The sequence below is a fragment of the Schistocerca cancellata genome, chromosome 4 (assembly GCF_023864275.1).
Source record: "Schistocerca cancellata isolate TAMUIC-IGC-003103 chromosome 4, iqSchCanc2.1, whole genome shotgun sequence".
In the NCBI taxonomy this organism is placed as follows: domain Eukaryota; kingdom Metazoa; phylum Arthropoda; class Insecta; order Orthoptera; family Acrididae; genus Schistocerca; species Schistocerca cancellata.
In genome coordinates, this window is record NC_064629.1 from 451,310,686 (window position 1) to 451,337,481 (window position 26,796).

The 26,796-nt window shown below is 44.7% G+C and overlaps 1 protein-coding gene across 1 annotated transcript in view; it reads right to left on the reverse strand.

The window, feature by feature from the left end:
- Nucleotides 1-1,493: 1,493 nt before the first annotated feature.
- The window catches only part of LOC126183519 (melanoma-associated antigen E1-like), an 80,880-nt gene continuing 55,577 nt past the window's right edge, over nt 1,494-26,796 (reverse strand). Inside the window, exons 2-5 of the mRNA XM_049925575.1 lie at nt 19,085-19,834; nt 16,143-16,385; nt 14,969-15,075; nt 1,494-1,739 (exon numbers count right to left, since the gene is read on the reverse strand). Of these exons, the coding sequence (XP_049781532.1) occupies nt 1,647-1,739; nt 14,969-15,075; nt 16,143-16,385; nt 19,085-19,834 (1,193 nt within the window). The 3' untranslated portion in view covers nt 1,494-1,646. The remainder of the gene's footprint in view (nt 1,740-14,968; nt 15,076-16,142; nt 16,386-19,084; nt 19,835-26,796) is intronic.

A 26,796-nucleotide genomic window follows, 5' to 3' on the forward strand; every position in this document is an offset into this window, starting at 1 on the left:
CACAAATTAACTCTCGAACTTTCGTTATTCTACATTAATTATTATTTAATGGTGTTGCGATATACTTTTTTCGTCAGTGTATCTTACATTTTCTGCTGTTCTTATACGTTGAAGTGTATTTTGTTTGTGGTTTCATTTTTACTGTTCGGGTTTCTGTGTATAGCGTACTGTCAAGATCATCTTTATCCTTTTGAGCTCTCCAGCTGTTTGACAGTAATACTAATGAAAACCACCACATCTTTATTCCTACACATTTTTTTTGTCACGAACAACGTTTTTCTTTCGAATGTCATCTGGTTACCAGTAGTTACAACAAACAGTTAGGCCGAAAGCTGTGCTATCTTCGCACTGCCAACATTCTCATAATCCTCGACGATTTGTGCCAGGAATACCGCTGTGCCTCTCCAAAACTTGGGAAGAGTGAGACCTCCCCCCAGGTCGCCGCCACGATCAAAAGTATCCAGACATTAACCCTCAAAATACGAAGGGGCGGAGAGGAAAGCGGAGAATTTGTGCCCACCTTTTGATAATAGTGTAAGCTAGTCAGTTACTTTATATTTTAAAATTTTGTTCTAGTGAATTCTTGTACCAGGTTCCTAAAATGTTTTAAAATTTTCTGTTAACTTAGCCCCAAAATTTAGGTTAACTTAGCCCCAAAATTTAAGTTAAGTAGTAGATGTCATTTTCTACGGTGAATATTATCTTCAACTTCTTCAGGTTTAGGTCCTACTACACATCAGCATCTCTTCAAACAACATGTCATGAGTAACAGTCAACAAAAGTTAGTGAAATTTTAAATATTTAACTTTTTTGTGGTCGTTAAGTACCCCCAGCTTTAGTGCAAGTTACTGAAAACTCGTTATTGCTGCTAAGAATGAGTTAAAGGATATTTTCAGGTTCTCAACACTACTTACGCATCAATACCTGTTTAAAAAGTATGTTGGTACAAGTCTACACCAATTAACGAAATTTGTTTCTTAACTTTTTTTGGGATGGGCAGAAAGTTCTCCCCCCCCCCCCACCCACCGCCATCCACTACCCCCTTGGAAATTCGCGTAATGGAAAATGCCTTGGTACTGCTAGGGTAAGTATGGGGGGGTCTGTTTCCTTTTGACCATATACTGTATGCTTTATCGCTGAGTTGGAAGCAGGTTGTTTTTTATTTTATTTTTTTTTTATTACACTGGTGCATAGACTGTAGAAGAAATCGTTGCAATCGCCAAGAGACGTGCTGGGACTTACGTTACCTTATCTGGTGGCTAGGTAGGCGGGGTGAGCGTGTTGCTGCCAGTTCATACGTGCGTCTTAACTCAAAAAGTGCTCATAGAACAGCGTTTCATAGAGAACGAATAACAAGTGAATGGTGGTGGGGGTTACAGCATTGTTGTTACAAGGCGCCCCGCCCCCTCCCTCACTGTCACACGGTCCCCAGCCACCACATAAGGTAATGAAAGTCTCAGCCGGTCGTTTACAAAGACTACAAATATGGGGTTATAGTACTTTATTTCTCAGTAATTAATGATTGTTAATACAAGACACTACTTCTTGCTAATTTATGATAGGTTATAAAATGCTTATATTCATGAATAATTTGTATTAGTAAAATACGTAAGTTATATGATATTCAGCTGGGAATGAGAATAAACTCAAATGGCTTCCTCAGTTCCCGATTTAGCGTCTCCCATGCACTCAAAGGGCAATTCGAAGGTGTAATTTGAATCGTCCACGATCACGTACATCTGAAACAGTGCAATAAATTTTCAACTGGACAAAAAGGCAAATAAAGGCGAAGTTTGCTTCTCTAAGTGTCTTCTATGGAGAAAACTCAATCTTTTTTTATAGTCTGTTATTTCAGTCATATATGTTACAGTCATAACCTGTTTCTAGTTAGAACGCGCTCTTACTAGTTAAAACTACTTCGTCAAAACGCGTTTTGCCTAGTTAAAACTAGTTTTAACTGACTTTCGCTTTTGACCAGTAATAAATTCTAGTTGTAACTAAGGCTATCAGTATCAACTAGTTTCAGCTAGTAAGAACACGTTCTAACTAAACTAGACAGAACTAGTTTTTTACTAAATGTATTTATGGGCAAATATTAAAATTAAGAGCAACAACGTGTTGATTGAAATAAAAAACAGGATTTTTGTATTGTGTAATGGAATATTTATTGGAATATTCACAAGAAGTTCAAGTTATAAGTACCTGGGCTTTTCGTGACGTAGTTGCTGCTAACCCGACGTAGCAGCAGGCCAGAGCGCGGCCGCTATTTCTGTGTTGGTCCCTCCCGCGGTTGGCTGCTCCCTGCGGCGCTCTCATTTGGCTCCTCTCGGGACGGATGTCCGGACATCCAAGCCTCGTACGTATTTAACTACCACTTGCCCTACCAAACAGCTTATCCACAGGAAACAGTTTCAGGCACTCTAAGCCGAGTGCACGAAACGTATTCGCAATTGTGAATATGGACCATCATGAGCTGTATGATGGAATGACGAAAATGATAATTTGTGTCGGACCTGGACTCGAACCTGGATGTTACGCTTATCGCGAGCGGTCGCCTTATCCTTAGGCTATCCGAGCACAATTCATGGCAGACCCAAACTTCCATATGTCATCAACCACGTGTCTACAACCTGTACTCGTACACCCATTGTGTATATTCCCATACACGCGAGACATTTTACTTGGAAGTCGCTTCCCCGACGTCGGCGGATAAATACGACACTGCAGTGCCCGTGTTGTTCGGAATTATAATGCATATCCAAAAGGGACACTGATAGTAATTAGGAATAACAGAGACATTGCAATATCTTATTTATCCACTGACAGCGGGCAAGCGACTTTCAAGTAAAATGTCTCGCCTGTATGGGAATTCACGTAATGGATGTACGAGTACAGGTTCTAGACGCGTGGTTGATGACATATGGAAGTTTGGGTCCAGTTGTGAGTCGAGATCGGATAGCCTAACAATAAGTTGGCCTTTGGCTGTGGAGCGGTGAGGATCTCCCGGCCGCTCCGTGTCGCGTTTCCAGGCTAGTATCCAGTGTCATAACTACGTTCCTGACATCCGAGGACTCTTTCATATCGGAACGCTACGATAAAGCTGCAGTTTGACGCAACTTACTCCAGACCCAAGGGCCACGAAGTAGAGAGATTTTTCGAGACGTGATACATATTGGTCCGTAAGAGCGGCTGGGTATTCACTTGTCTATCGTCTCCAACACTGTATATCTCAAATTCACTGACGATGACGCCTCTGATAGATCTCTCAGCCACTCGACAGAAGTTTACCGATTCTGCCACTCTGACGGAAACGTGGGTGTAGTAACGCTTGAACATTTTGGACTGGGAATGCAAAATGTGTGCGTGATTGAGCTACCAGTTGAAGTTCCAGCGGATTTAGTCACTCTTGCTCTTCGACCCTATGGCATAATCCTCGCCCATATGGCTGAAGAATGGAAGACCTTCGAAACGTACCCTCTCCTTAACGGGAGCCGCCATGTAGCTTCAGATCTCACGATCGCTGGTTGCCGGGCGATAATTATTTACGGTGGTCAACCGAGGATCTGCTACAACTGTAGACGGGTAAGCCATGTACGTCCGGAATACTTGCAACGCCGTTTCGTGCATACGCCCTCTGACGATCGTATTCGACCAACGATAGTGACCACTACCCCGATTACCTATGCTGCGGCGGCGAGACAGGAGACGCCAGCTGTCTATCATAACCATGGTGGTACAAGCCTAGGAGGGCCCTGCAACAGTTCCTGATAAGCCCCCAGCGTCTTCTCGCACCGATGCCCCCGTCGCCGATTCCGGCCACAGTGCTCTAAAATTCTAGTACATTTCTCGAATTCTTATATGACAGGTTTCAATATGCGTAACCGTTCACGAAAAATACGGATGTTACACCTTATTTGACTCGCCCCGTATTCTTCGGATTACTTCCGCAGCTACACTGATGGGAAAAACTGCAACAACAAGACGCAGTTGTGCTACATAAACGAAAGTTGTCAGGTGCGTTTCTACATCTGAAAGATGATGTCTATTCAAATTTCGCACCAGTAAAGTAAGAGTGGCGCTAGTAGCGCCAGTATGATTCTAATCAGGGATCTTTTAAATAAACGCTGTAGTGGTCGAAAGCGCTAGTTATCTTTAAGATTGGACGTCATGAGTTGATTTCAGACAATAATGCCTTTAAGGCGCAAAGACGCCATTATCAACACCTCACTGAGTTTGAACGCGGTCGTGTAATAGGGCTGCGAGATGCTGGGTGTTCCTTCTGCGATACTGCAGAAAGATTTGGTAGGAATTAGCCACTGTACAGGATTGCTGGCAGCGGTTGTCTCGAGAATGTATGGTCGCAAGAAGACCGGGCTCCAGACGGCCATGTGACACTACCGAGAGGGAAAACCATCGCGTTCGGCCTATGGCTTTGATACGTACTACGACATCTGCAGCCGCAGTATGAGCAACAGCTGAACCACAGTGACACAAAGAGCTGCCATGAATCGGTTACTTAGAGGACAGCTCCGAACCAGACGCCCTGTAGCGTGCATTCCACAGACCACAAAAGACCGCCATTTCCGACTTCAGTGGTGTCAGGCGAGGGCTCATTGAAGGGCAGGGTGGAGATTTGTTGTGTTTTATGATGAAAGCTGGTTCTGTCTCGGTGCCAGTGATAGCCGTGTGTTGGTTAGGAGGAGACCACTTGAGGGCCTGCAATCAGTCTGCCTCCATGCTAGACGCACTGGACCTACACCTAGACTTATGGTCGGGGGTACGATTTCGTATGACGGCAGCAGCACTCTCGTGGTTATCACAAGCACCCTGACTGGAAATTTGTTCGTCAGTCTGGTGATTCGAGCTGTTGTGCTGCCATTCGTGAACAGCGTGCCAGGGGATGTTTTTCAACAGCATAACGCTCATCCACATACCACTGTTGTAACCGAACATGCTCAACTGGGAGTCGACATGTTGCCTTCGGCTGCTCGATCACCAAATCTATCTCCAATCGAGCACATATTCGATATCATTGGAAGACAACTCCAGTGTCATCCAGAACCAGAATTAACCGTCCCTGTATTGAGCGATCAAGTGCAACGTGCATGGAACCCCATCCCACAAATAGATATCCAGCACCTGTACGAAACAACGCACGCACGTTTGCATACTTGCATTCAACATTCTGACGGTTACACCCTTTATTAACTTACCAGAATTTCGCATTTGAAATGTCTTGTGTCACGCTCACAGTAACGTGTGTGTTAAACACTCAAATATATTATTTAGACAAATGTATTACCGAAGTTTCATTACTATACATTAACTATTTTTTGGTATTGAAATTTCTTCCGTCAGTGTGTTTACGAGTCTTATGGTGACGTCACACAATAATATTTCATAAATTACAGGTCTTTATATCCTGCCTGGGAGCACAGGCAGATGTAGACCCCAGTCGGCGTGGTTCCAGGACTACAATTTGTCTCTAAATTCTTGCCCCATATGCCCGATATACAAGGGCGATGCACTTGAGGACAATATTATGGAAATGGAAGAGGATGTAGATGAAGATGAAATGGGAGATACGATACTGCGTGAAGAGTTTGACAGAGCACTGAAAGACCTGAGTCGAAACAAGGCCCCCGGAGTAGACAACATTCCATTGGAACTACTGACGGCCTTGGGAGAGCCAGTCCTGACAAAACTCTACCATCTGGTGAGCAAGATGTATGAAACAGGCGAAATACCCTCAGACTTCAAGAAGAATATAATAATTCCAATCCCAAAGAAAGCAGGTGTTGACAGATGTGAAAATTACCGAACAATCACTTTAATAAGCCACAGCTGCAAAGTACTGACACGAATTCTTTGCAGACGAATGGAAAAATTAGTAGAAGCCGACCTCGGGGAAGATCAGTTTGGATTCCGTAGAAATACTGGAACACGTGAGGCAATACTGACCTTACGACTTATCTTAGAAGAAAGATTAAGGAAAGGGAAACCTACGTTTCTAGCATTTGTAGACTTAGAGAAAGCTTTTGACAATGTTGACTGGAATACTCTCTTTCAGATTCTAAAGGTGGCAGGGGTAAAATACAGGGAGCGAAAGGCTATTTACAATTTGTACAGAAACCAGATGGCAGTTATAAGAGTCGAGGGGCATGAAAAGGAAGCAGTGGTTGGGAAGGGAGTGAGACAGGGTTGTAGCCTCTCCCCGATGTTATTCAATCTGTATATTGAGCAAGCAGTAAAGGAAACAAAAGAAAAATTTGGAGTAGGTATTAAAATCCATGGAGAAGAAATAAAAACTTTGAGGTTCGCCGATGACATTGTAATTCTGTCAGAGACAGTAAAGGACTTGGAAGAGCAGTTGAACGGAATGGATGGTGTCTTGAAGGGAGTATATAAGATGAACATCAACAAAAGCAAAACGAGGATAATGGAATGTAGTTGAATTAAGTCGGGTGATGTTGAGGGTATTAGATTAGGAAATGAAACACTTAAAGTAGTAAAGGAGTTTTGCTATTTGGGGAGCAAAATAACTGATGATGGTCGAAGTAGAGAGGATATAAAATGTAGACTGGCAATGGCAAGGAAAGCGTTTCTGAAGAAGAGAAATTTGTTAACATCGAGTATAGATTTAAGTGTCAGGAAGTCATTTCTGAAAGTATTTGTATGGAGTGTAGCCATGTATGGAAGTGAAACATGGACGGTAAATAGTTTGGACAAGAAGAGAATAGAAGCTTTTGTAATGTGGTGCTACAGAAGAATGCTGAATATTAGATGGGTAGATCACGTAACTAATGAGGAGGTATTGAATAGGATTGGTGAGAAGAGAAGTTTGTGGCACAACTTGACCAGAAGAAGGGATCGGTTGGTAGGACATGTTCTGAGGCATCAAGGGATCACCAATTTAGTATTGGAGGGCAGCGTGGAGGGTAAAAATCGTAGGGGGAGACCAAGAGATGAATACACTAAGCAGATTCAGAAGGATGTAGGTTGCAGTAGGTACTGGGAGATGAAGAAGCTTGCACAGGATAGAACAGCATGGAGAGCTGCATCAAACCAGTCTCAGGACTGAAGACCACAACAACACAACATGCCCGATATGGTTTATGTATAGTCAGTTACACCAGTCCTGCCAATATTCGAAGCATACTCATTATTAATGTACAATTAAATTCCTTAGGAATAATTTTTTTAAATACTGCAGTGTTTTAGCCGTCCAGCGTGTGTCTTAGGAGTTCTTGGGATCAGTCGAAATTTCGTTAATACCAATGACAATACTCTGAGTTCCCTGCAGTTAATATGCAAGACTTACTGTAATCTCGCGTATTATAATAATATTGCAGGGTTTATTTTTTTTAAACATAGTAATTATGCTTCATTCCACTGGGGGTGTTGCCTGGCTGTAAATGAAGTCATCCTGCAAGTTTTAGGAGAATGATTGTTGGGAGGGAAAGTGGAGGATAGCAGGCTCGTTACTGATCTAGAGAGAAAGGGGAGGGAGGAGGAGTGCCTGGCGATAAAACTGTTCTCAACGTTTGTCTGTAAAGGCGTCGGCGCGTTACAATAGCTTTGCTGTTGCAATACGTCCCCTGCCTGAATGACTGAGTGCCATTTGTGCCAGCAACTTGGTCGCTCACGTCGGAGGTGATTACAGATACATATTGTTTAAGTAATGCTAATTTCTCTACCATGTCTGGGGAGACTGTCTGGTGTAGTGTTAGGCAGACATGTGGATCCCCCCTGTTCACAACCTGGTGGCTATGGCCGCACGATGAGTTCCACATCCTACCGTCATTATCAACAAGCGATTACACGGGAGGAGTTGCTCGTAATCTAGGCGTGTAATTGTAGCAGTCTCCGAAATTTCCACCGATCTGTTCGATTCCGCTTGTAGTTATTACAGTGGGCGGGAGATCCGTCGGCCGGATCTGATACACCAACAGTCATCCAACCGGCACGGAGGGCGGACTTAGCGGAGAACACTTCTCCCTCCAATGTATGTTGAAGTTCGCAGCAAATTCCTTCTTTGTCTCCCATGCTTGTGGTGTGTCTTCATTTTAGACTGTCTTCTCGTTGTTCTTTGGACAGTTTCTTCGACGCTACCTATATAGCGAGCAGATGCGGCCGTCGTGTGGTGACGCTGCGCGGCAATTTTCGGCACAGCGCCTGTATCTTGCTGCTGCAGAACCGTCCAGCACGTTCGTAGAATGTGCGGACTGTCACTCTGAAACGGTCGTGAAGTCGAGGAACTTCTACCAGGTCATTAGTGAAGTTCGGACTGCGCAAGGGGTAGAGTTTGCTGAATCTGGTCCTGGCGGTTTTCTTCGCCACTTGGACGTGTGTTCGCCATGTAAGTCGGCGGTCGATGGTGAAGCCGAGAGAGTGTGCCGTAGGACGCCAAGGGACGGGACTTCCACCGACGAGAATCGGTGGCAGGCCTGCAGGGATGATCATCGTCTGTGTAGAACGCGAGCTGCACGCGATCGATCTTTGGTGCGTCTGAGGTGTACAATTAGTACAGAAGTGGCCCCAGAACAGAGCCTTGCGGCAATCCTGTACTGATCCGCGAAAGGTAGACAACCAATTTGCAGCTCTCACGTGGAATGTCCTACCTTCGGGTAGGAACTGACGTGGTGTACATGTGACGCCGAAATCCAAAGTTCAGAAAGTTTGAACAAAAGGCCACGGTGCTACACGCTGTCGAAGGCGATCGACACGTCGAGGAACACAGCGCCAAGTACTGCCGCTGCTCCAGGGCGTCGAGCGCTCGTTCCACAAGGCGGAGGAATTGGTGAACTGCCGAATGACCCTTGCGGAAACCGATCTGGACCTCAGGGAACAGGTCTTCGATGTCTACGAGGTGCTGCAGCCGATTGAGGTAAACTCTCTCAAACACCTTAGAGGCTTCCAGCGAAAGACAGAGTGGCCGGTAATTCTGCGCGTGGGGCAGAACGTTCTCCAACTTAGGTAGCGCAACGATTTCTGTGTGCTTCCAAGCCTGTGAGAAGCCGAAGGTCAGAAGGATTTAACTAAAGATGGTAGCGACTTCAGTAGCGGCCGCTGGTGGCATCTTCTTGAGAAAGGCATTTGAGACTTTATGATGACCAGCAGCAGTCTTGGGGTTAAGGGGAGAAGTGACCTCATAGACAGGCGTGTCGACGATGGCGTCTTCGTCATCTCGAGCAACGGAGTAGCAGGGAAGTCTATCGGCGACCAGGTTCTCATATGCTACGTCTGCCGACTCTTCAATTGAGTTGAAGCTATCTTCAAGGACGCCCGCTAAGGCGCCCGCCTTCGCGTCCGGTTCGTAGACAGTCTCGTTGTTAGCTACGAGCAGTGGAACACGTTGCGTGCAGCGAAAAAACTGCTTCGCCGTCCGCCAGGCCGAGCCGTCTTCAAGGCAGAGAGTGGCAACCTTGTCACTCCAGTATTAGCTGTGGTGATTTTCAATAGCGACCTTGATCTCGCGACGCATACGGTTAAGAAGACGACAGGTGACTGTGTTTCTCGTCATTTGGTGTTACCTGTACATCCAATTTTTCTCCGTTATTGCCAATAGAATGACCGATGGCAGCTAGCTGGAACTATCTGGTTCAGTGCACGGTGCAGGCGTTGTTGCTGCACGGGCAACAGCAAGTGTGACGTCCGGAAAGTGTTGAATCGCTGCGTTCACGCTGACGTCCTTAGGGGCAGAGCGGTAGCACGTGAGTCTACCAGGGTGTCTTCGATGCGATCCCATTGATACCGGCGAGTAAGATGCCCCTCCTGCGTTGCTGCAGGGCGTCCAGATTGACATCGAACACCACAGGAACGAGAGCGGACGAAATTGCGTTCCGTGAAGTTGCGGTTTTCTGGTGTGGGATTCCCTTGACGACGGCAAAGTCGATAATGTCCAGCTGACTGCAGCCAGGGAAGACAGTCGGATCGTACGGCTCCACCACAATCGTCTCGTGTCGTTCAATAAGCCTGAGAAGGCGGCGACCGGTGGAGTTGGTGAACCTGGAGTGACAGGTGTCGTGTTTGTAGTTGTGGTCTCCAGCAACAAAGGCCTTGCCTCTCAGGGAGAGCAGGGCTTCGGTGTCCTCAGGTTACAGAGGACGGAACGGAGATCTGTATATTGCCATTAACGTGATTTGGTCCACGAAGGTATGGGCGATCACACCGGTGGTTTCCAGCGAAACCAGCGGTGGGAGTTCAATCGGATAGCGAAGTATTCCAGTAGGGACGTGGACTGCGGTTCCTCCGACCACCATCGGTCGATCCTTGCGGAATCAGGAAATGTTCACTGTTCGGACGTCAACGCCAGATTTCATGTGTGGTTCGCCGAGTAAGCAAACGTCAACACCTTCACTAGGGAGAAATTGGCGGAATTCGACTTCGTATGCCAGTGACATTCCAAGCGACTGTCGTCAGTCCTCTAACATAGCCTATTATGCGTCTGTGGGTGATTATTATTGGTGGCGACCTGACCGGCCATCGCCGCTGCACCGGTGAGTTGCTGCTACAGGATTTCAGTTACGTCGCGTTGGACACGGGAGCCGTGAGCTGTGCAGTGAGAGTGGTGAGGTCAGCATTCGAAGCAGCAGACGCGGCCCCGGCGCTGGATCTGAGGGCAGCAGCTGCCTCTTTGTGAGAGTCCACAGGGGGCTGATCGACGAGGGAAGGTGTCTTCTGCCTGCCAGCAATGAGTCGAACTCCGTGAAAGCGAGGTGAGGAGCCCGTTTGAGACGGCTGTGATGCAGGGGCAGGATGAGGTCGACCCGCAGACGGCTGTTGCGCAGGACCGGCAGTCGCAGGTGGTGAAGTAACCTCCGACGCAGCCGGAGCTGTATCTTCAAATACTGATGGCGAGGGAATATTCCTCTCGGAGGCTGCCACAGCGAAAATAACATCAGGTCGTGTCGTTACTGGCTTCTTCGGGCGTAACGAAGGAGACAGGCTACGTTGACGAGCGATAGCGCGCTTCCACACGTCGCAGCGGCGGCAGCTGGCAACGTGATTGCCCTCACACGCCACGTGAATGCCCCCACGGAATACGCAGTTTTGTTTCTCGGCCGGAGGACGAGTGCAAGAGCGTCCAACATGGTTGCCGGCGCATTTCACACAGCTGCCCGGCATGGAGTCGTGGCGTGCAACGTGATTTATACCTTGACAGCGAAAACATTGCACTGGGCCCATCTTGGAACTGAAATATTCAGTCCGCAATGCAATTTGGTTTAGCCCTTTTCCCTTTAGGCGACCCTCGAACGGCGTAGTTCGTAACAGGCACTCTACCCTTGTTACTCTCACATTTTCCCCCAATCTGAGTCGCGGAGATACTCTCATCTTCAGATTCAGGGAGCGGAACAGACAGCACGGTCTTCACAATGTTCATAGCCGTGTCCATCGTGTCCGTTGAAATAGCGTGGTTCGGGTAGGTGGGACCGCCGATGGCTCATTCGCAGCAGGGCGGCAATCTTCCATACCGTCCACATCACTAATACGCGCGCGCACATCTTCTCGCGTCTGCCCATCTCAGCAACTACATCCAAGTTTACACCTTTTATAATGGAACTTTCCCAGTCGTTTCCAGGTAGTGTGTCTGTGATCGTACTCCAAGCAACGGTGTTCACGGCTGTACATCACATGTTTGATCTCGAGAGGTGGTCCATCCTGTAGGTGGCATACCTTTCCACTGGTGAGCTCTCTAGGTACGTATTTTGTAGTGCCATGCAACACACACACAATATCTTTGGAAGCAGGATTTTACAATGACGTCAGACAATCTACTAATGTAGTGGTTGTTTGGCAGGAGGTTTATCTACAACTTTTACATACAGTATCTGTGGTTAGAAATCGGTAGTGCTTATCGAATAGGCTACTACATGATGTAAATTCATTATTTCTACCCCATTTCTAGCCCACACACTAAGACGTCACCCACAACCACACCAGCACCCACTAGCAATGGAGTAACTGCTTTGCAATGATAAATCGAGGCCCATGGTGCGCTGTGATTGGGTGAGAGCATCATGACGTCGACACGACGCGACGTTGACGCGACGTCGATGTTGACGTGCCGTTGAGGCATGTAGGTGTGGACGGTGTGCTTCAACCTCATTGGTCCACCTTGGAGAGAAGATCGTGTGATAACTCGCTACCTCCATTATCGTTACTTGCCACTATTTTGCAGGAAGAGTGGTATGGTTCCATACAGGATATGTATTTATACATTCCGTGAGGACTGGAAGCTATTTTGGACGCCAACGGTTTTCCTAGACTTATTAGGCATGGTAATGTGTTGTAGTTCTGGTGTCTAAGTATTTTTATTTAACTCCTAAATCTCAACACGTCTTTCTTGACGGAACGAAATCGACAAATGTGGAAGTAGTACAAAGTACAAAGGTATTCTAATATTCTGCAATAAAATCAGAAAGTATACCTATAAATAAGCTTAACCCATTGAACAGGAAACGTCTCTTAGGGAACTTATAAATACAGGTAAGAAAATTCAGAGGAAGATAGGTCTAAGGAAGACCAGCAACCAAAAAAAAAAATTCTCAGACCATTCTTTAAATGGAGCCTTCTGTGGCGCACGTCAAAGAATGTCACTGAAGAGAGTGGTTAAGAGAATCCCGAAATATATCGAAAGCAGGAAAACTGGTTTACTGGATGGAAGAGTATGGAAGAAATTTACTGCTGACCACTATATTTGCATACCAGCAATGAAATAAAGAGATTAAAAGATCAAGGTGCTCGAAAATATCGTGAACTATCTGATAGTAGGAACACAAGGAATCCTACTCAGGAAAATGAAGTAGTACTGGGATGGACGTAAGAAAAAACACAAGAGAAAATTGATGCCTAACGCTCTCTTACTGATTTATAACAGACCAGTCGCGCTGTAACGTATATGTTTCTTCGCAGGCCAAGAGGCAATAAAGAGGATGAAAAGTTTTGAGAATTACGCTTAAAGGAAACTCAGTATGCGGATGATAAGGTTGTGAGATGCGACCAACTGAGGCGGCTGGACGATGCGTCCTGAACAAACAAGCACACAGTACAATCTAACGCTGCTACCTCGCTCCCTACCTCTCTTTGTGCTGATCACATGATTAGGACGCTTTCTGCCGGCAAATGGTAATATATGGCATTCTCGACATGCAGGCTCAGTCCCAGCTTCAGACGTCGTGTAATACAGATGTAGAAACAAGCGATAGTGCTAGAGCGACGTTAATGTCGATTATATCGCGTGCACCTCCACTTGCCGCTGCGCACCATAACCCACCAATTTAATGGACCTCTACCTCTCAGAGATCCAAAATGAACAGACTCAGTGCTCAAGAAAACTTCAGGAAAGTCCTAGGGGGTGCGGACAGTTTTTAATTTTTCAAACACTCACAAGATAGGAAATCTAGATGAAACAGTTCGCGTTACAGAACTAATACAGTAGTAGGATATTCAAAATTAACATCTCTTAAGACTTAAAAAAAAAATCGCATTTGCATGGGAAAATGTCAGAGGGTAGTAAAGGCAATGATTCATAGTGTTGAGGACGGATTGGGACCACGTACTCAGCTAAAAAACGCTACGTGAAACAACTGTACACGTAGAGGGGTACATTGTTTCGAGTATCCAACTACATTATTAAACCACTGTACATACGCCAAGTGCTATCGAGCGTCACATCTCATTAATTCAGATGAATTAAAGGAGAGGCTGTGTCGAATGCTTATGGAAAGTTGGGGATTTATCTGTGCGTTGTACGTTGGACCCTTGCGTCAGGGTATTCAGTTTCATTTTACACTAAAAACTGTGTTTTGATTAATCGATTCCCAGCAGACGAACTACGGGAAGAAATGAGACGTTAGTAGGGACGAGACTATGTTGATTATTAGAAGTAAACGTACATTTTTTAGAGAATGTGTGGAAATCTGTATACTAAGCAATAGGATGCTAAAGTTAACAACCAATCCTGGATAGTACGGGCCAGCAGGGGACATACTGAACAAACAAAAAAAGAAAATTCTGCAGCACAGGACATACGCGCATTACGCAGAAGTAAAAACTGTACGAGCTAGATAAGAATAGAAGAATTCACCCAGCTTCTGATCCACAAATCGTTATGAAAAGTAGGCTTTTTACCGGACGATATGAAGGAAACCGAGGCACGTCGTACAAGAACTGTAGTTGGTAGAGGCTATAAGATGAGCTATACAGCTTTCACTTCTTACAGTATGTGGTGCCACAAATGAAATCCATTGTCGGGAACGATAACTGCAGGTTTGATGCGGATGGCAGGTAATAAACGGACGTCACATCATTCTACAGTTCTTTATATACACGACTGACCGACTGATTTGTAGATGGTGGCGAACCTGGAAGAAGACCTTTAAAATTTTATCTCAGGAATGAAAAACATAGCATAAGATTTGAAGAAAATTACCATTCGTCAAGCCTGCAAAGTATTTTATTTGGCTGGAAGGGCAACGTGGTGGCGGGGGGGGGGGGGGGGGGGGGCGATGGAGGGAAGTACCTACAGTGTGAAATCATATGTTAGAAAAAGAGAACAGTAACACAATTCAATAAAAGATACAGTTTGCTGTTTGACAATCTCTAGGTTCAATAGAACGACATCATTACCTCAGCCACATTCTGTCTTCGCACAGAGGGACGGCCGCCGAAATCATGAGAACATTTGGATGTCAAGCTGCACAACTACTTTACGTTTAGTGCTGCCACCTGTAAATTGTGAATTCGGAATACCTGAGACATTTCTCTTTCGTAGTAGGTCCAAATGTGATGTACACGGATTGGCAAAGAGTAGATGAACTAGACTCTCGGACACTGTGGACAACTGCTTTAGAATTCCGATTCAGTTCTAAGGAAATTGCCAAAGCCCGCGTGACAAACGATGCCGTTACGAAGATGGTCCCGGTGAGTGTGTGAGTGTTGTGTCAGCTACAGTGCTCTTACTTACCTCTTTCGTATCACCCTCTAGTAATGGTATGGAATTGAAACGCTCCACAAGTAGTGGTTGCTCAGGTTCCTGTGCTAAGACCACATCAGCATTGCCTGTATCTCCACCTGAAAGGAGAAACAAAGACAATGTTCCGATCAAGAAACTTTCTTCAAGTTCAGCTCATTTCTTCACGATGCTGTAATGTGTAAACTAATGAACATCTGACTTGGAGTTGCTTTTATAGATTGAGCTACTAACATATAAGGTATGTACAGATGGTTTGGGCTTTTTGAGACGTCTTTGGCTTTACACATATGGTAACATGGCGGACAAGATTCGTTTCAATTATTACAGGCGAGAAGGGATTTCAGATTAGAACAGTCTTTGTAGTGTTGTCAGCGTGGGCAGGTGGGAGGAGGCTGAGGTTCTTACAGTCAATGGTGTAGTAATCATTATAAAGTAGGCAATGGAGACGACGGATGGCTTAGGACTGGGGAATCCCAGTTTAACTGCAAGGAGTTTAAGGTATAGGAAGGCTCCATTGCGGATTAGGTGGCCAGTAGTGTCTGCTGATTTAGCGGAAGGACTAAACAGGTATAGCTGTGGTTCTTCTGAACGCAAACTGATGCAGATTTCAAGATAGGGACTGGAATTTATTTCCCACATAACCTTCTCTACGGTGATCTCAGGGTCTACCCCACTAACCACAACAGTGAGGTTTGGTGGGCAGTGAGGCAAATGTGGCTTTGACGTGCAAGGGGCAGGACAGTGAAGGTGGCCTGGGTACAAAGAGGAGACCTACTCGCGTAGGTTGTTGTTCAGATTCGAATCAGGAGATTTTATGACAACTGAAGATTCTTTTGAAATAGAGTGTTTGATTATGTATTTATGGATTTCTTGAAGGGAAGTCTTTGGGATTAGGAATTTAGCTTCTGATCTGGATAACAAAGGAGTAGGTTTTTGGAAGATTTGGTTAAAAGTATCGGTAGATATATTGTTGATGGATGGTTGAGAGAAAGTATTCTGGGTGGGTGTGGCGTCCCTGTACTCTGAAGCCCTTTACCGTTTGAGACTTTTGGCCGTTATGTAAAGTGGGCGTGTGCGCTGATACGTTTCGGAGGCTTACTAGGGATGTGAGATGAGGTTTGTAGGACGGTGCGCGGTATGATGTAAGTATCTATGCGAATGTCACCTAGAGCCGGCGATGTCGGTACTGTGGTGACGATGAGAAACCCATTTGGTACTGCAGCTGATGGTGATGTGCCTGGAGGAGCAGTTGCAGATGTTGGTGGCTGTGTTGATACTGGTGGTAGTGGTGGTTCCGCTGATGGCTTGGGCTGTGCGGCTGCTGAAGGCGCTGGTGCTGATGGTGATGCCGATGTCGCCGATGGTACTGATGTCGCTGCCAATGCTGCCAATGCAAAGTGGTCTGGAGCTGAAAAAGTGATAGTCCCCGAATAAGTTGACTAGTATAGAATCTTGTAGAGGAGGCTTTAGTGCAAATTACTCTGAAAGAAAATCAGAGTAGCATTTGTATAAGAGAGGCTACGTCAGCTCAGAGTTACTGTTCACGGCACAGCGTTAACGAGATGTAGCAGGTCCAAAGTATCACCCTTACTGAAAGTGTGTGTAGCTTTCTACTCAGTCGTCCTATTTCAGTTCTGTTTCATTGAGGGTATTAAGGAAGGTAATTAGAATATTAGTGTGAGTAACGTTTTCATTGACTTACACAACAGTGTGTTAGAAATCCATATCAAATATGTGTCTATATAATGGTTTTCCTTGTAAAACTTTTACCGAAAATTAGCAAAAATTTATGTACTCAGCGTTATTCAGGAATTTCCGTCAGGGCGCTTACAGTTTATGTTATTTTGTAGTAGAATGTGAAAGAAATTTCTGACCGTCTTTGTCTCTGTACTTTTGAGGTTAGACATACACGACGCCGAGTCACATTGAACAGCTGTTTTATAGGTTAGGTCGACCGCAACGAACTCTGTTGCTTTTTTTTATCAATTAAATATATATGTACCAGATCCTTTATTATTAATGTGTTGTTAAATTTGTCTCATTTTTGTAAAACAATCTGCGGATTCGAGTACAGCGACTACTAGTACATCGAAGTCACAATCCACAGAATCGAAGAAGCATGCCTGGCCAAATATGGAATTCAAGAAACAGACTGAAGCAAAAAAAACAAAAGTTGCTCATTTATATAACACAGTAGGTAAACAGGAACTGTCGTTGGCCAGTCAAATAAGCCTTCGTTATTCTGCTGCCTCTAATGCTGCCAGTATCGTCAATGAAACCGTGCCAGAGCCACCACTGCAAACTCATAAATACAAACCAACGGTAAAATTATCAGCAACTCAGTATTAAAATGTCTGGCGATGATGCATTTTCCGAAGTCGTCAAGGGAAAGTTATCTCAATATCAGCACATTATTATTACAGATTCAATGAAAAAACACAATGCTCATATCTAACCCACTTACGAAAACATGGTAGAAGAAAAAATTCGGTGTTACCTAGCGGATACATATATAATCTAGACTCGTGCCGAAGTCAGAGTACAAACATGCTTAAATCATACATCAGAAGGAATTTTATATGTTCAATGTGAGGTTGATTTTAAAATGGAATTTAATAGTTTTTCAGAGCACAAACAAAAGTTTACTGACTAAAGTGATTCGGACGCTAATGTTTTTATTACAATGTTGGTTCTATTACAACTAGTTTCTAGACAATTTATTACAAAAGAAGTTGTGATACGGAAAAATCTTACACCTTGGTCACTTCGTTTTCGTAGACCAACAAGGCTACATTTTTTACACGAAAACACATAGTCTACTTTAAACGAGAAGAAATATACTGACGATCAAATTGTGCGCTACTTCGTCTGAAATCATTTACGATTGCAAAGTAATAATAATCCATTATTAACCATTTTTACAATGATGTACTACATCATCTATGTGTTGCTACCCGTGTATAGCAACGTCAAAACATTTTAATACTCTCGATTTTATAAACAATATAGTGATACATGTTCTCAGTATACGTTATGGATTATCAGCCTTTTACGCCTGAATTCATTGCTTTAGTATTTACTTCACCTAGGATATAAACCTGCAAGTCAAAAAAATGGCAGTTGCGTTCAACGGAAGGCAAATATCGTTTTGAGATTCGGGAAAAAACAATTCACAAGGGATTTCAAAGGCACCTAGGGCTTCTTGTTGGTCGTTCACAAGGTGGGTATGGATCCTCAAAAGATAGCATCACTTCTCGTTCTCTTTTTGAAAATCATCAGTGTTTGCTCAAAAACAGGAGCTGGACGAAGATATCCTCCATCTATTTCACGTTACCTTGCAGGTCAGCCTGAGCATCGAAAAATTAAAAAAATATTGTCGTGATACTATGGAAATGTGCACAGACAATTTTCCTTGGTATTAAATATCTACGACAGTTCATGAAGTCTTACCGCACAGTGCCTAGATATCAGAATCAACAACACTGTAAATAGGTCATTTATCTGAAATTGCTCAGGAAGCCATAAATAAGGACAAAAAAATATTGTGAAGAGTCATCCAGGAAAAAATCATGCACCAATACAATGGAAGATATGTTACATTTCTCTCCTGCTGTCTTCAGATCCAGCCTGATCAAAATAAAACCCAGAAACCATGTTTTCGTAAGTGGGTTAGATAAGAGCATTGTGTTTTTTCACTGAGTTTGTAACAATCATGTGCTGATATTGAGATAACTTTCCCTCGACGACTTCGGAAAACGCATCATCGCCCCAGAGCTTTTGATTTTTCCTGATTATGAGTCTGAAAATTTTCTAGAAATTCCTGATAAATATGATACTGACTTTGATTTTAAACTTTATAGTCATCCCGTCACTGAAAGCGACTGGTTTTTATGTTTTCTGTTTTTAGTTTTTTAACTGTACATTTTATTTCATAATAGCTGAAATCTCAATGATTTTAAAAAATATCAAAATCATTATTTGCCATTTTAAATTTTGAGACTGTAATATGGAAGTCGTAATCAGCAATCTCAAATACCCTTATATACCAATTTACGTTTAAATGTAAAGTTTTTTTCTATTTTTGGTCAAAATTTGTAAGATACAGACCACTGTATGATGGCTGTGATGCTCCTGATGTCTGCAATGTCACTGCCAATGGGCTGCATGCTGATGACGGTCCAGCTCCCAATGACGATGCAGCTGCCAACAGTGGTCCAGATGCCGATGATGGTCCGGCTGCTGACAACGGTCTTGTTGCCAATGACTGGCCAGCTACTGAGGATGGGCCGGCTGCTGAGGACGGACTGGCTGCCGACGATGGTCCAGCTGCTGATGATGGACCAGCTGACGATGATGGACTGACTGCTGACGATGGTCTGGTTGCCAATAGCGGTCTGGTGGTCAACGATTGGCTGGCTGCTGAGGATGGGCCGGCTGCTGAGGATGGTCCAGCTGCTGCTGATGGTCCAGCTGCCAAGAGCAGTGCAGCTGCCAATGATCGGCCAGCTGCCGAGGATGGGCCGGCTGCCAAGGATGGGCCGGCTGCTGAGGATGGACCGGCTGCTGAGGATGGACTGGCTGCTGAGGATGGACCGGCTGCTGAGGATGGACCGGCTGCTGAGGATGGGCCGGCTGCTGAGGATGGTCCAGCTGCTGCTGACTGTCCAACTGCCAAGAGCAGTGCAGCTGCCAATGATCGGCCAGCTGCCGAGGATGGGCCGGCTGCCGAGGATGGGCCGGCTGCTGAGGACGGGCCGGCTGCCGACGAAGGTCCTGCTGCCAATGATGGGTTGACTGTTGGTGATGGGCCAGCTGTTGAGACTGGTATTGACGCTGTTGCTGCTTTTGCTCTTGCAGCTGAAAAATTCAAAGTTGTGATTAATATTGCGCTCTAAGACAAACAACAGCACAGCCACAATGGATGCACAAGTGTACAACAGTTGAGAACATAGACACAGAGACAGAAGCAATACATGTACTGATACAAGCAGTTACTGAGTAACTGTGAACAAAGTATGAGAGGTGTCTAAATAAAACCAGGGGGTGACCAGGATGGAAAGTACCAAAAGAAGGAGCAGAATGTAATTTAAATCTCAAACGAAGTAAGCCAACGTCCACTGATAAAGAATGTTCTTCTGCAGCAACCCATAGAGGGGATGGGTCAACACAGTCTCACCCGGCGTAAATTCGTATTAGTAAGCAATTTCCAATTCAAAAGAAGGCCCCGGGAGTAGACAACATTCCATTAGAACTACTAATATGGCCTTTGGTGAGCCAGCCATGACAGAACTCTTACGTTGGGTGAGATAGATGTATGAGACAGGCGAAATATCCTCAGACAGCAAGAAGAATATAATAATTATAATCCCAAAGAAAGCTGGTGTTGACAGGTGTAAATATTACTGACCTTTCAGTTTAATAAGTCACAGCTGCAATATACTGACATGAATTCTTTACACATGAATGGAAAACTGGTAGAAGCCGAACTTGGGGAAGATCAGTTTGAATTCCATAGAAATGTTGGAACATGCGTGGCAATACTGACCCTACGACTAATCTTAGAAGATAGGTTAAGGAAAGGCAAACCTACGTTTCTAGCATTAGTAGACTTAGAGAAAGCTTTTGACAATGCTGACTGGAATACTCTCTTTCAAATTCTGAAGGTGTCACAGGTAAAATACAGGGAGCGAAAGGCTATTTGCAATTTGTACAGAAACCAGATGGCAGTTGTAAGAATCGAGGGGCACGAAAGAGAAGCACTGGCTGAGAATGGAGTGAGACAGGGTTGAAGCTTATCTCCAATGTTATTCAATTTGTATATTGAGCAAGCAGTAAAGGAACCAATAGAAAAATCTGGAGTAGTAATTACAATCCATGAAGACAAATAAAAACTTTGAGGTTGGCCGATGACATTGTAATTCTGTCAGAGACAGCAAAGTACCTGGAAGAGCAGCTGAAGGGAATGGACAGTGTCTTTAAAGGAGGATATAAAATGAACATCAACGAAAGCAAAATGAGGACAACGGAATGTAGTCCAATTAAATTAGGCGATGCAGAGGGAATTAGATTACGGAATGAGACACTTAAAGTGGTAGATGAGTTTTGCTATCTGTGAAGCTAAATAACTGATGATGGTCGAAGTAGAGAGAATATAAAATGTAGTTTGGCTTTGGCAAGGAAAGCGTTTCTGAAGAAGAGAAATTTGTTAACATCGAGTGTAGATCTTTCTGAAAGTAATTGTATGGTGTGTAGCTATGTATGGAAGTGAAACAGGGACGATAAATAGTTTAGACAAGAAGGGAATAGAAGCTTTCGAAATGTGGTGCTACAGAAGAATGCTGAAGATTAGATGAGTACATCACGTAACTAATGAAGAAGTACTAAATAGAATTGCGGAGAAGAGAAATTTGTGGTACACCTCGACTAGAAGAAGGTATCGTTTGGCAGGAGACGTTCTGAGGCATCAAGAGGTACTGCAGGGAAAGGGGGAGGGCAAAAATCATTTAGAGAGACCAAGAGATGAATACACCAAGCAGATTCAGAAGGATGTAAATTGCAGTAGTTACTCGGAGATGAGGAGGATTGCACATGATAGAGTAGTATGGAGAGCTGGATCAAACCAGTCTCTGGACTGAACACCAAAACAACAACAAGCAATTTTACCTAAAATGCCTTGAGTTCTTTCACATTTCTAGTGCCAGTCCGAGCTACGACTGTAGTGACATGATAACGTAGACGGTTAACAAATTCCCGTGAAACCTCAAACTCCAAATACAAAATTGATGTTTGAAAAATTAATTTGACCAAGTTGCATTTCAACCCTGCAGTATGTAACACCGTGAACAAGGGCGTAAGTTACGTAAATGCTCTTCCATGGATGAACCCATCACGAAGTCATCAAGGTAGTTGATGCACTCCGGTATGTACATCAGTTATCCCCCCCCCCCCAAAAAAAACGCTTAAAATCACTGGGGGCTCTATGCACTCCGTACGAGAGGTGCTGATATTGGTACAACCCACTGCACGTGTTAGTTAGAAGGAGCCGTTTAGAATCTTCATCCAACGGAACCTGTAAAGAGGTTTCAGATAAATCACTTTTGGAGAAAAACTGTCTCCCGGAGAGTTTAGCTATTAACTCGAGCTGGTGGGACAAAGAGTAGGCGTCACTGATAGATTGAACCTTAACTGAAATTTTAAGGCCACAGTAGAGGTGAATCTGACCAGTCAGTTTTGTAATAATCACCATTCAATAGACTGTAAAATTCTGCTTTCACTTGACTATGCAAAGCCACTGGAATAGTGTTCGCATGGAAAGAGCGCGGCCGCGCTGTGCGTTTCAAAGCAGTGTGGGTCCCATAATTAGTACACCAAACTAATCTATCCGACAAAAGGGACGAATGGAAAAACCAAAAATACTGCGAGCATCCAGGCAGAACAAACTTGCGGTTCAAATGGTTCAAATGGCTCTGAGCACTATGGGACTTAACTACTGAGATCATCAGTCCCCTAGAACTTAGAACTACTCGAACCTAACTAACCTAAGGACATCACACACATCCATGCCCGAGGCAGGATTCGAACCTGCGACCGTAGCGGTCGCGCGGTTCCAGACTGAAGCGCCTAGAACCGCTCGGCCACTCTGGCCGGCAAACTTGCGGTACCAGCATCATCCACTACCACAAAAAGTCAAGTAATGAACCACATATTTATACGTAGTGGCAGCCTAAACCACCCCAAAATTTGAATATGCTCCTTTTTTTAACTCACTAAATGTCGAGTAACTGGAGACAACGATAGAGATTCCAAATCCACATTAGTTTGTGAGTTCAGTAAAATCACAGCTGCACCAATGTCCACTTGTAGTGTGGGCACCTTGTCCATCACTCGCACAGCGATAAACAGTGTTTGTTATGATTTTTAAGCATTAGAGGCGACTGACACACGTGTCCATTTCTACAGTAAGGATGTGAGAAGGACACACAGACGCTATATATCTTTTTCCTTACAGTTGTTGCACGTCGCCCAGCGCTTAGATCACGCGGCCCCACCATGTTGCACGGAACAGTATGGGGATGATGGCAGCGCGGCCGAACGCAGCCGATTCTGTGGTTGCTTGGCACGTCGATGTCCTGTGCGGCGCGGCTGCCTCGTTTGTACAACTGCCACGTCCAGCTCCCTCCTCCCCTCTTCCCAGAGAACTGGCCGGCGTCTGACGACCAACAACAGGAGCCTACGTGCCGATGTCACATCAAGCCTCAATCTGGTCACCAGCAGCACGAGATACCTCAAAAGTTTGAGCAATAGTTAACGCTTCAGCCAAAGATGACTTCTCGCACTATAGTGAGTGTTGCTGCACCTCCTTGTCAGGAGCCAACCGAATGATGGCGTTACGGACCATAAAATCAGCATTGGAATCGCGATGAACATCGGTAACAAATTGATGTTCGTGACTTTAGCCGTGGAGTTCGACCGCCTAAGTTCAGTAGTACTTGTGGAGTTCTTTATGACAACGATAGACCCTTACATGCTTGCATTTTCGGTGAAAATTTGAAAACAACTTACACATTTCGTCGAACGAAAGCAGTGCGGTTTCTTTGAGTGGGGCTAGCTGGCACAATTAATAGATCCGAGAAGAAATACAAGAAAGAAAGAAGGGGTTATATATATTTGCATCAGTGACACCAGATGTTGCCGCAGCCGCTTCTCGTAAGCTTTCCAGTCTTCGGCCGCATCCTAGTAAGGGAGAACGGCGGCGGGTACGCCGTCGGCGTGAAGACCTGCATAGTCAATGTGGCCGACAGATGCTAAATAGCAACCGTAAGAGCCTGCTGCTTCTGCTCGAGGAGTGATTGGAGCATTGCTCCATGCACAGAAGAACTGAAGGAGGAACTAAACAAACTGAACATGTGGAAGTGAACACGTTATTCATCGTCACTTCCATCGTACTGTAACGCAACGTCAACACTACGGCCACAATGAACCAAAGTTTATTCTTCTTCCATATACAGGTGAACAAAAGTTGAGAACATGCACGTAAACATAGAATCATTTCAGATACTGATATAAGCAGCTGCTGACAGTAAATATGAACACAATATGAGGGCGAGTTTCTGCTGCACTGCGCTTATAGAGATGAGTTCTCCGGTAGACGGCGTGGCGGATAGCGAGCCGTGTGTACAACTCATGTGGCCCACCGCACGTCGCTGCTGCTGGCCAGCCCGAGAAGTAGCTTTTGGTGGAATATTCGAAGAATAGCGCGCCGGTAGACTGGTGCAGCGGCGCGTTAAACGTACAGGATTATACCAGTTAACGCTTTATGTACTGAGGAAGACAGAGAGGGATAGGAGGATCTCAGAATACGACAACGAAGTAATGGCAGTGGCTGTGATTGAACCGCTGCTACATGAGATGGTGTCAGTTGTATGTTAGTGCTACCGTCCCATGTCGTTCTTAGTGTAACATGTCTGGGTGAAACAATGTGCAAAAGGTAGGTGCCAACGACTACGGCGATGACTACGACGACGCTAGAGGTTCCCATGTCCGTCTTCAACGAGGCGGTCATTCCTGGTCACAAGACGGTAGGATTACGCCTGGCGGTGGCGATATCTTTCAAAAATGGTCCACCAAATTAAAGGAGGCACCAGGCGACCGGCCACAGAGACGACGACTCTGACTTCTTCGAACAGTGCTAGCAAAATCCTGAAGCCACTCCTTTCTTCCTCGTGAACATACATACGGCCCCTTTTAACATCATTGTCTAACATTTCAGTAACTCATTACACTAGGCTCATATACTAGGCACAACGCCTGAAGACACTGAGTAACGATTTTCTAAGACAGTACTGTCTGTTATCACTAAAAGCTAGACGATTATTAAGTAACAACAATTACATTTATGACATCATAGAAAAAACGACGCATGTTACTGTACTCCTGTAATCCCATTCAGAGCTGCAAACATTGGAATATAACTACGCGCCTCTTGCTTTCCAATAGGACTAGCACATTCATTCCTTTCACGATAATTCCGTGAATAGAACGGTAAGGAGCTTCAGTGTCTGGCACAATGAATGTGTTGTGGCCTATGTTGAGGAGTATAAATGTTGACATGAACCGCTATAACCTGTATCCCAAACAGGGAGATGACCTGGGCGAATAGCTCCATAATTGTTAAGCTATATACGTGGAATAGCAGCTACTATACTGCATCGCCAAGACTTGAAGGAGCACAGGAGTAATAGGACAAAGTATGTACCACCCCACGTTGCATTGTTGCCAGATTCATTCAAGATGGCGAATCCAAGATGGCAGCAACAGATGTGGCAATGTCGCAATGATGTCATGGAGGGAAGTTCAAATTTTGGCAGGAAAATAGGGCAATTGGGCTACAGCCACTAACCAAACACCCTCCCCTGAGTCCTCCCCTCCCCTCCCCTCCTGCAGCAAATGGCAGGAAGTTCAAATTCCATCAGTATAATGCAACACATCATGACTACCTCCACTCACCTAAGAAAATGGCGGGAAAATAGGTCACTTGGGCTACCTCCACTAACCTAAGTCATCCGACCACCACCTCTTTCTAGGAATTGGCGGAAAAAGGACTCACCCTGTGCTGTATAGGATGGACATAAGTCTTTATTTAGCAGGCAGTCTTTATTTGAACAATATGAGGCAGTACTGGCATCCAGTGTCTCCACCACAAGGTCCGGAGTCCAACTGACCTAGTACACAGTACAGCCACCAGAGAGCATCGTCATCCCTCCCATGATGTAATCCAAGATGGTGGCCTAGGGGGGGAAAAGGGTAGGAAAAGGACTTGGCCTGTGCTGGATAGGATGGACATATGTCTTTATTTAAACAGTCCTTATTTAAACAATTTGAGGCAGTGTCTCCATTTGGTGTGTTCACCATTGGGTCCGGAGTCCAACTGACCTAGCACAAAATACTGCCACCAGAGGGTTCTGTCATCCCTTCCATGACATAATCCAAGATGGCGGTCTGGGGAGGAAAAATGGCGGGAAAAGGACTCAGCCTGTTCTGGGCTGGTGGATAAAATGGATGTAAGTCTTTATTTTCAGTCTTTATGTAAACAATTTGAGGCAGTAGCTCCATCCAGTGTGCCCACTATGAGGTCCGGAGTCCCACTAACATAGTACACAGTACTAACACCAGAAGACACTTTCATCCCATGGTGGTCTGGGGGAAAAACGACAGGAAAATGACTCATTCTGTGCTGGGCTGCTGGAGAGAGAAAGGAGTGTACATTATTTATTTTGGAACAATTTATTTAGGGACGGATTTCACATAGTTTGTTTATTACACTGACACAAAACACATGCTCTGACATTCTTGGGGTCGCAATTAACAGCCTACAGACCTGCAAACTACCAGTAAATCACCGAAATAATGCAGTACACTGATGTACAGAAACGATAATAACTCGTAAATTGTCAAAATAATGGATGTATAATGTTCTATAATCACTCTTGCTAATTGTAAACACTCGAAATAATGCACTGAACAACCTATAGAACTGCAAACTAATCGTAAATCACCAATATAACGCAGTTAACTGATGTGCAGACACGCTCACTTATTATAAACTGTCGAAATAATGCATACAATTTATCTAGGGACGGATTTCACCTATTTTATTTACTACATTGATACAAAACATTCACCCTGGAGTGCTTGAGGTCGCAATAAATAGTCTACAGACCTGCAAACTGCTTGTAAATCAACGAAATAATGCAGTACACTGATGTGCAGAGACGTAAACAACTCGTAAATTGTCAAAATAATGCATGTAAAAGGCTCTG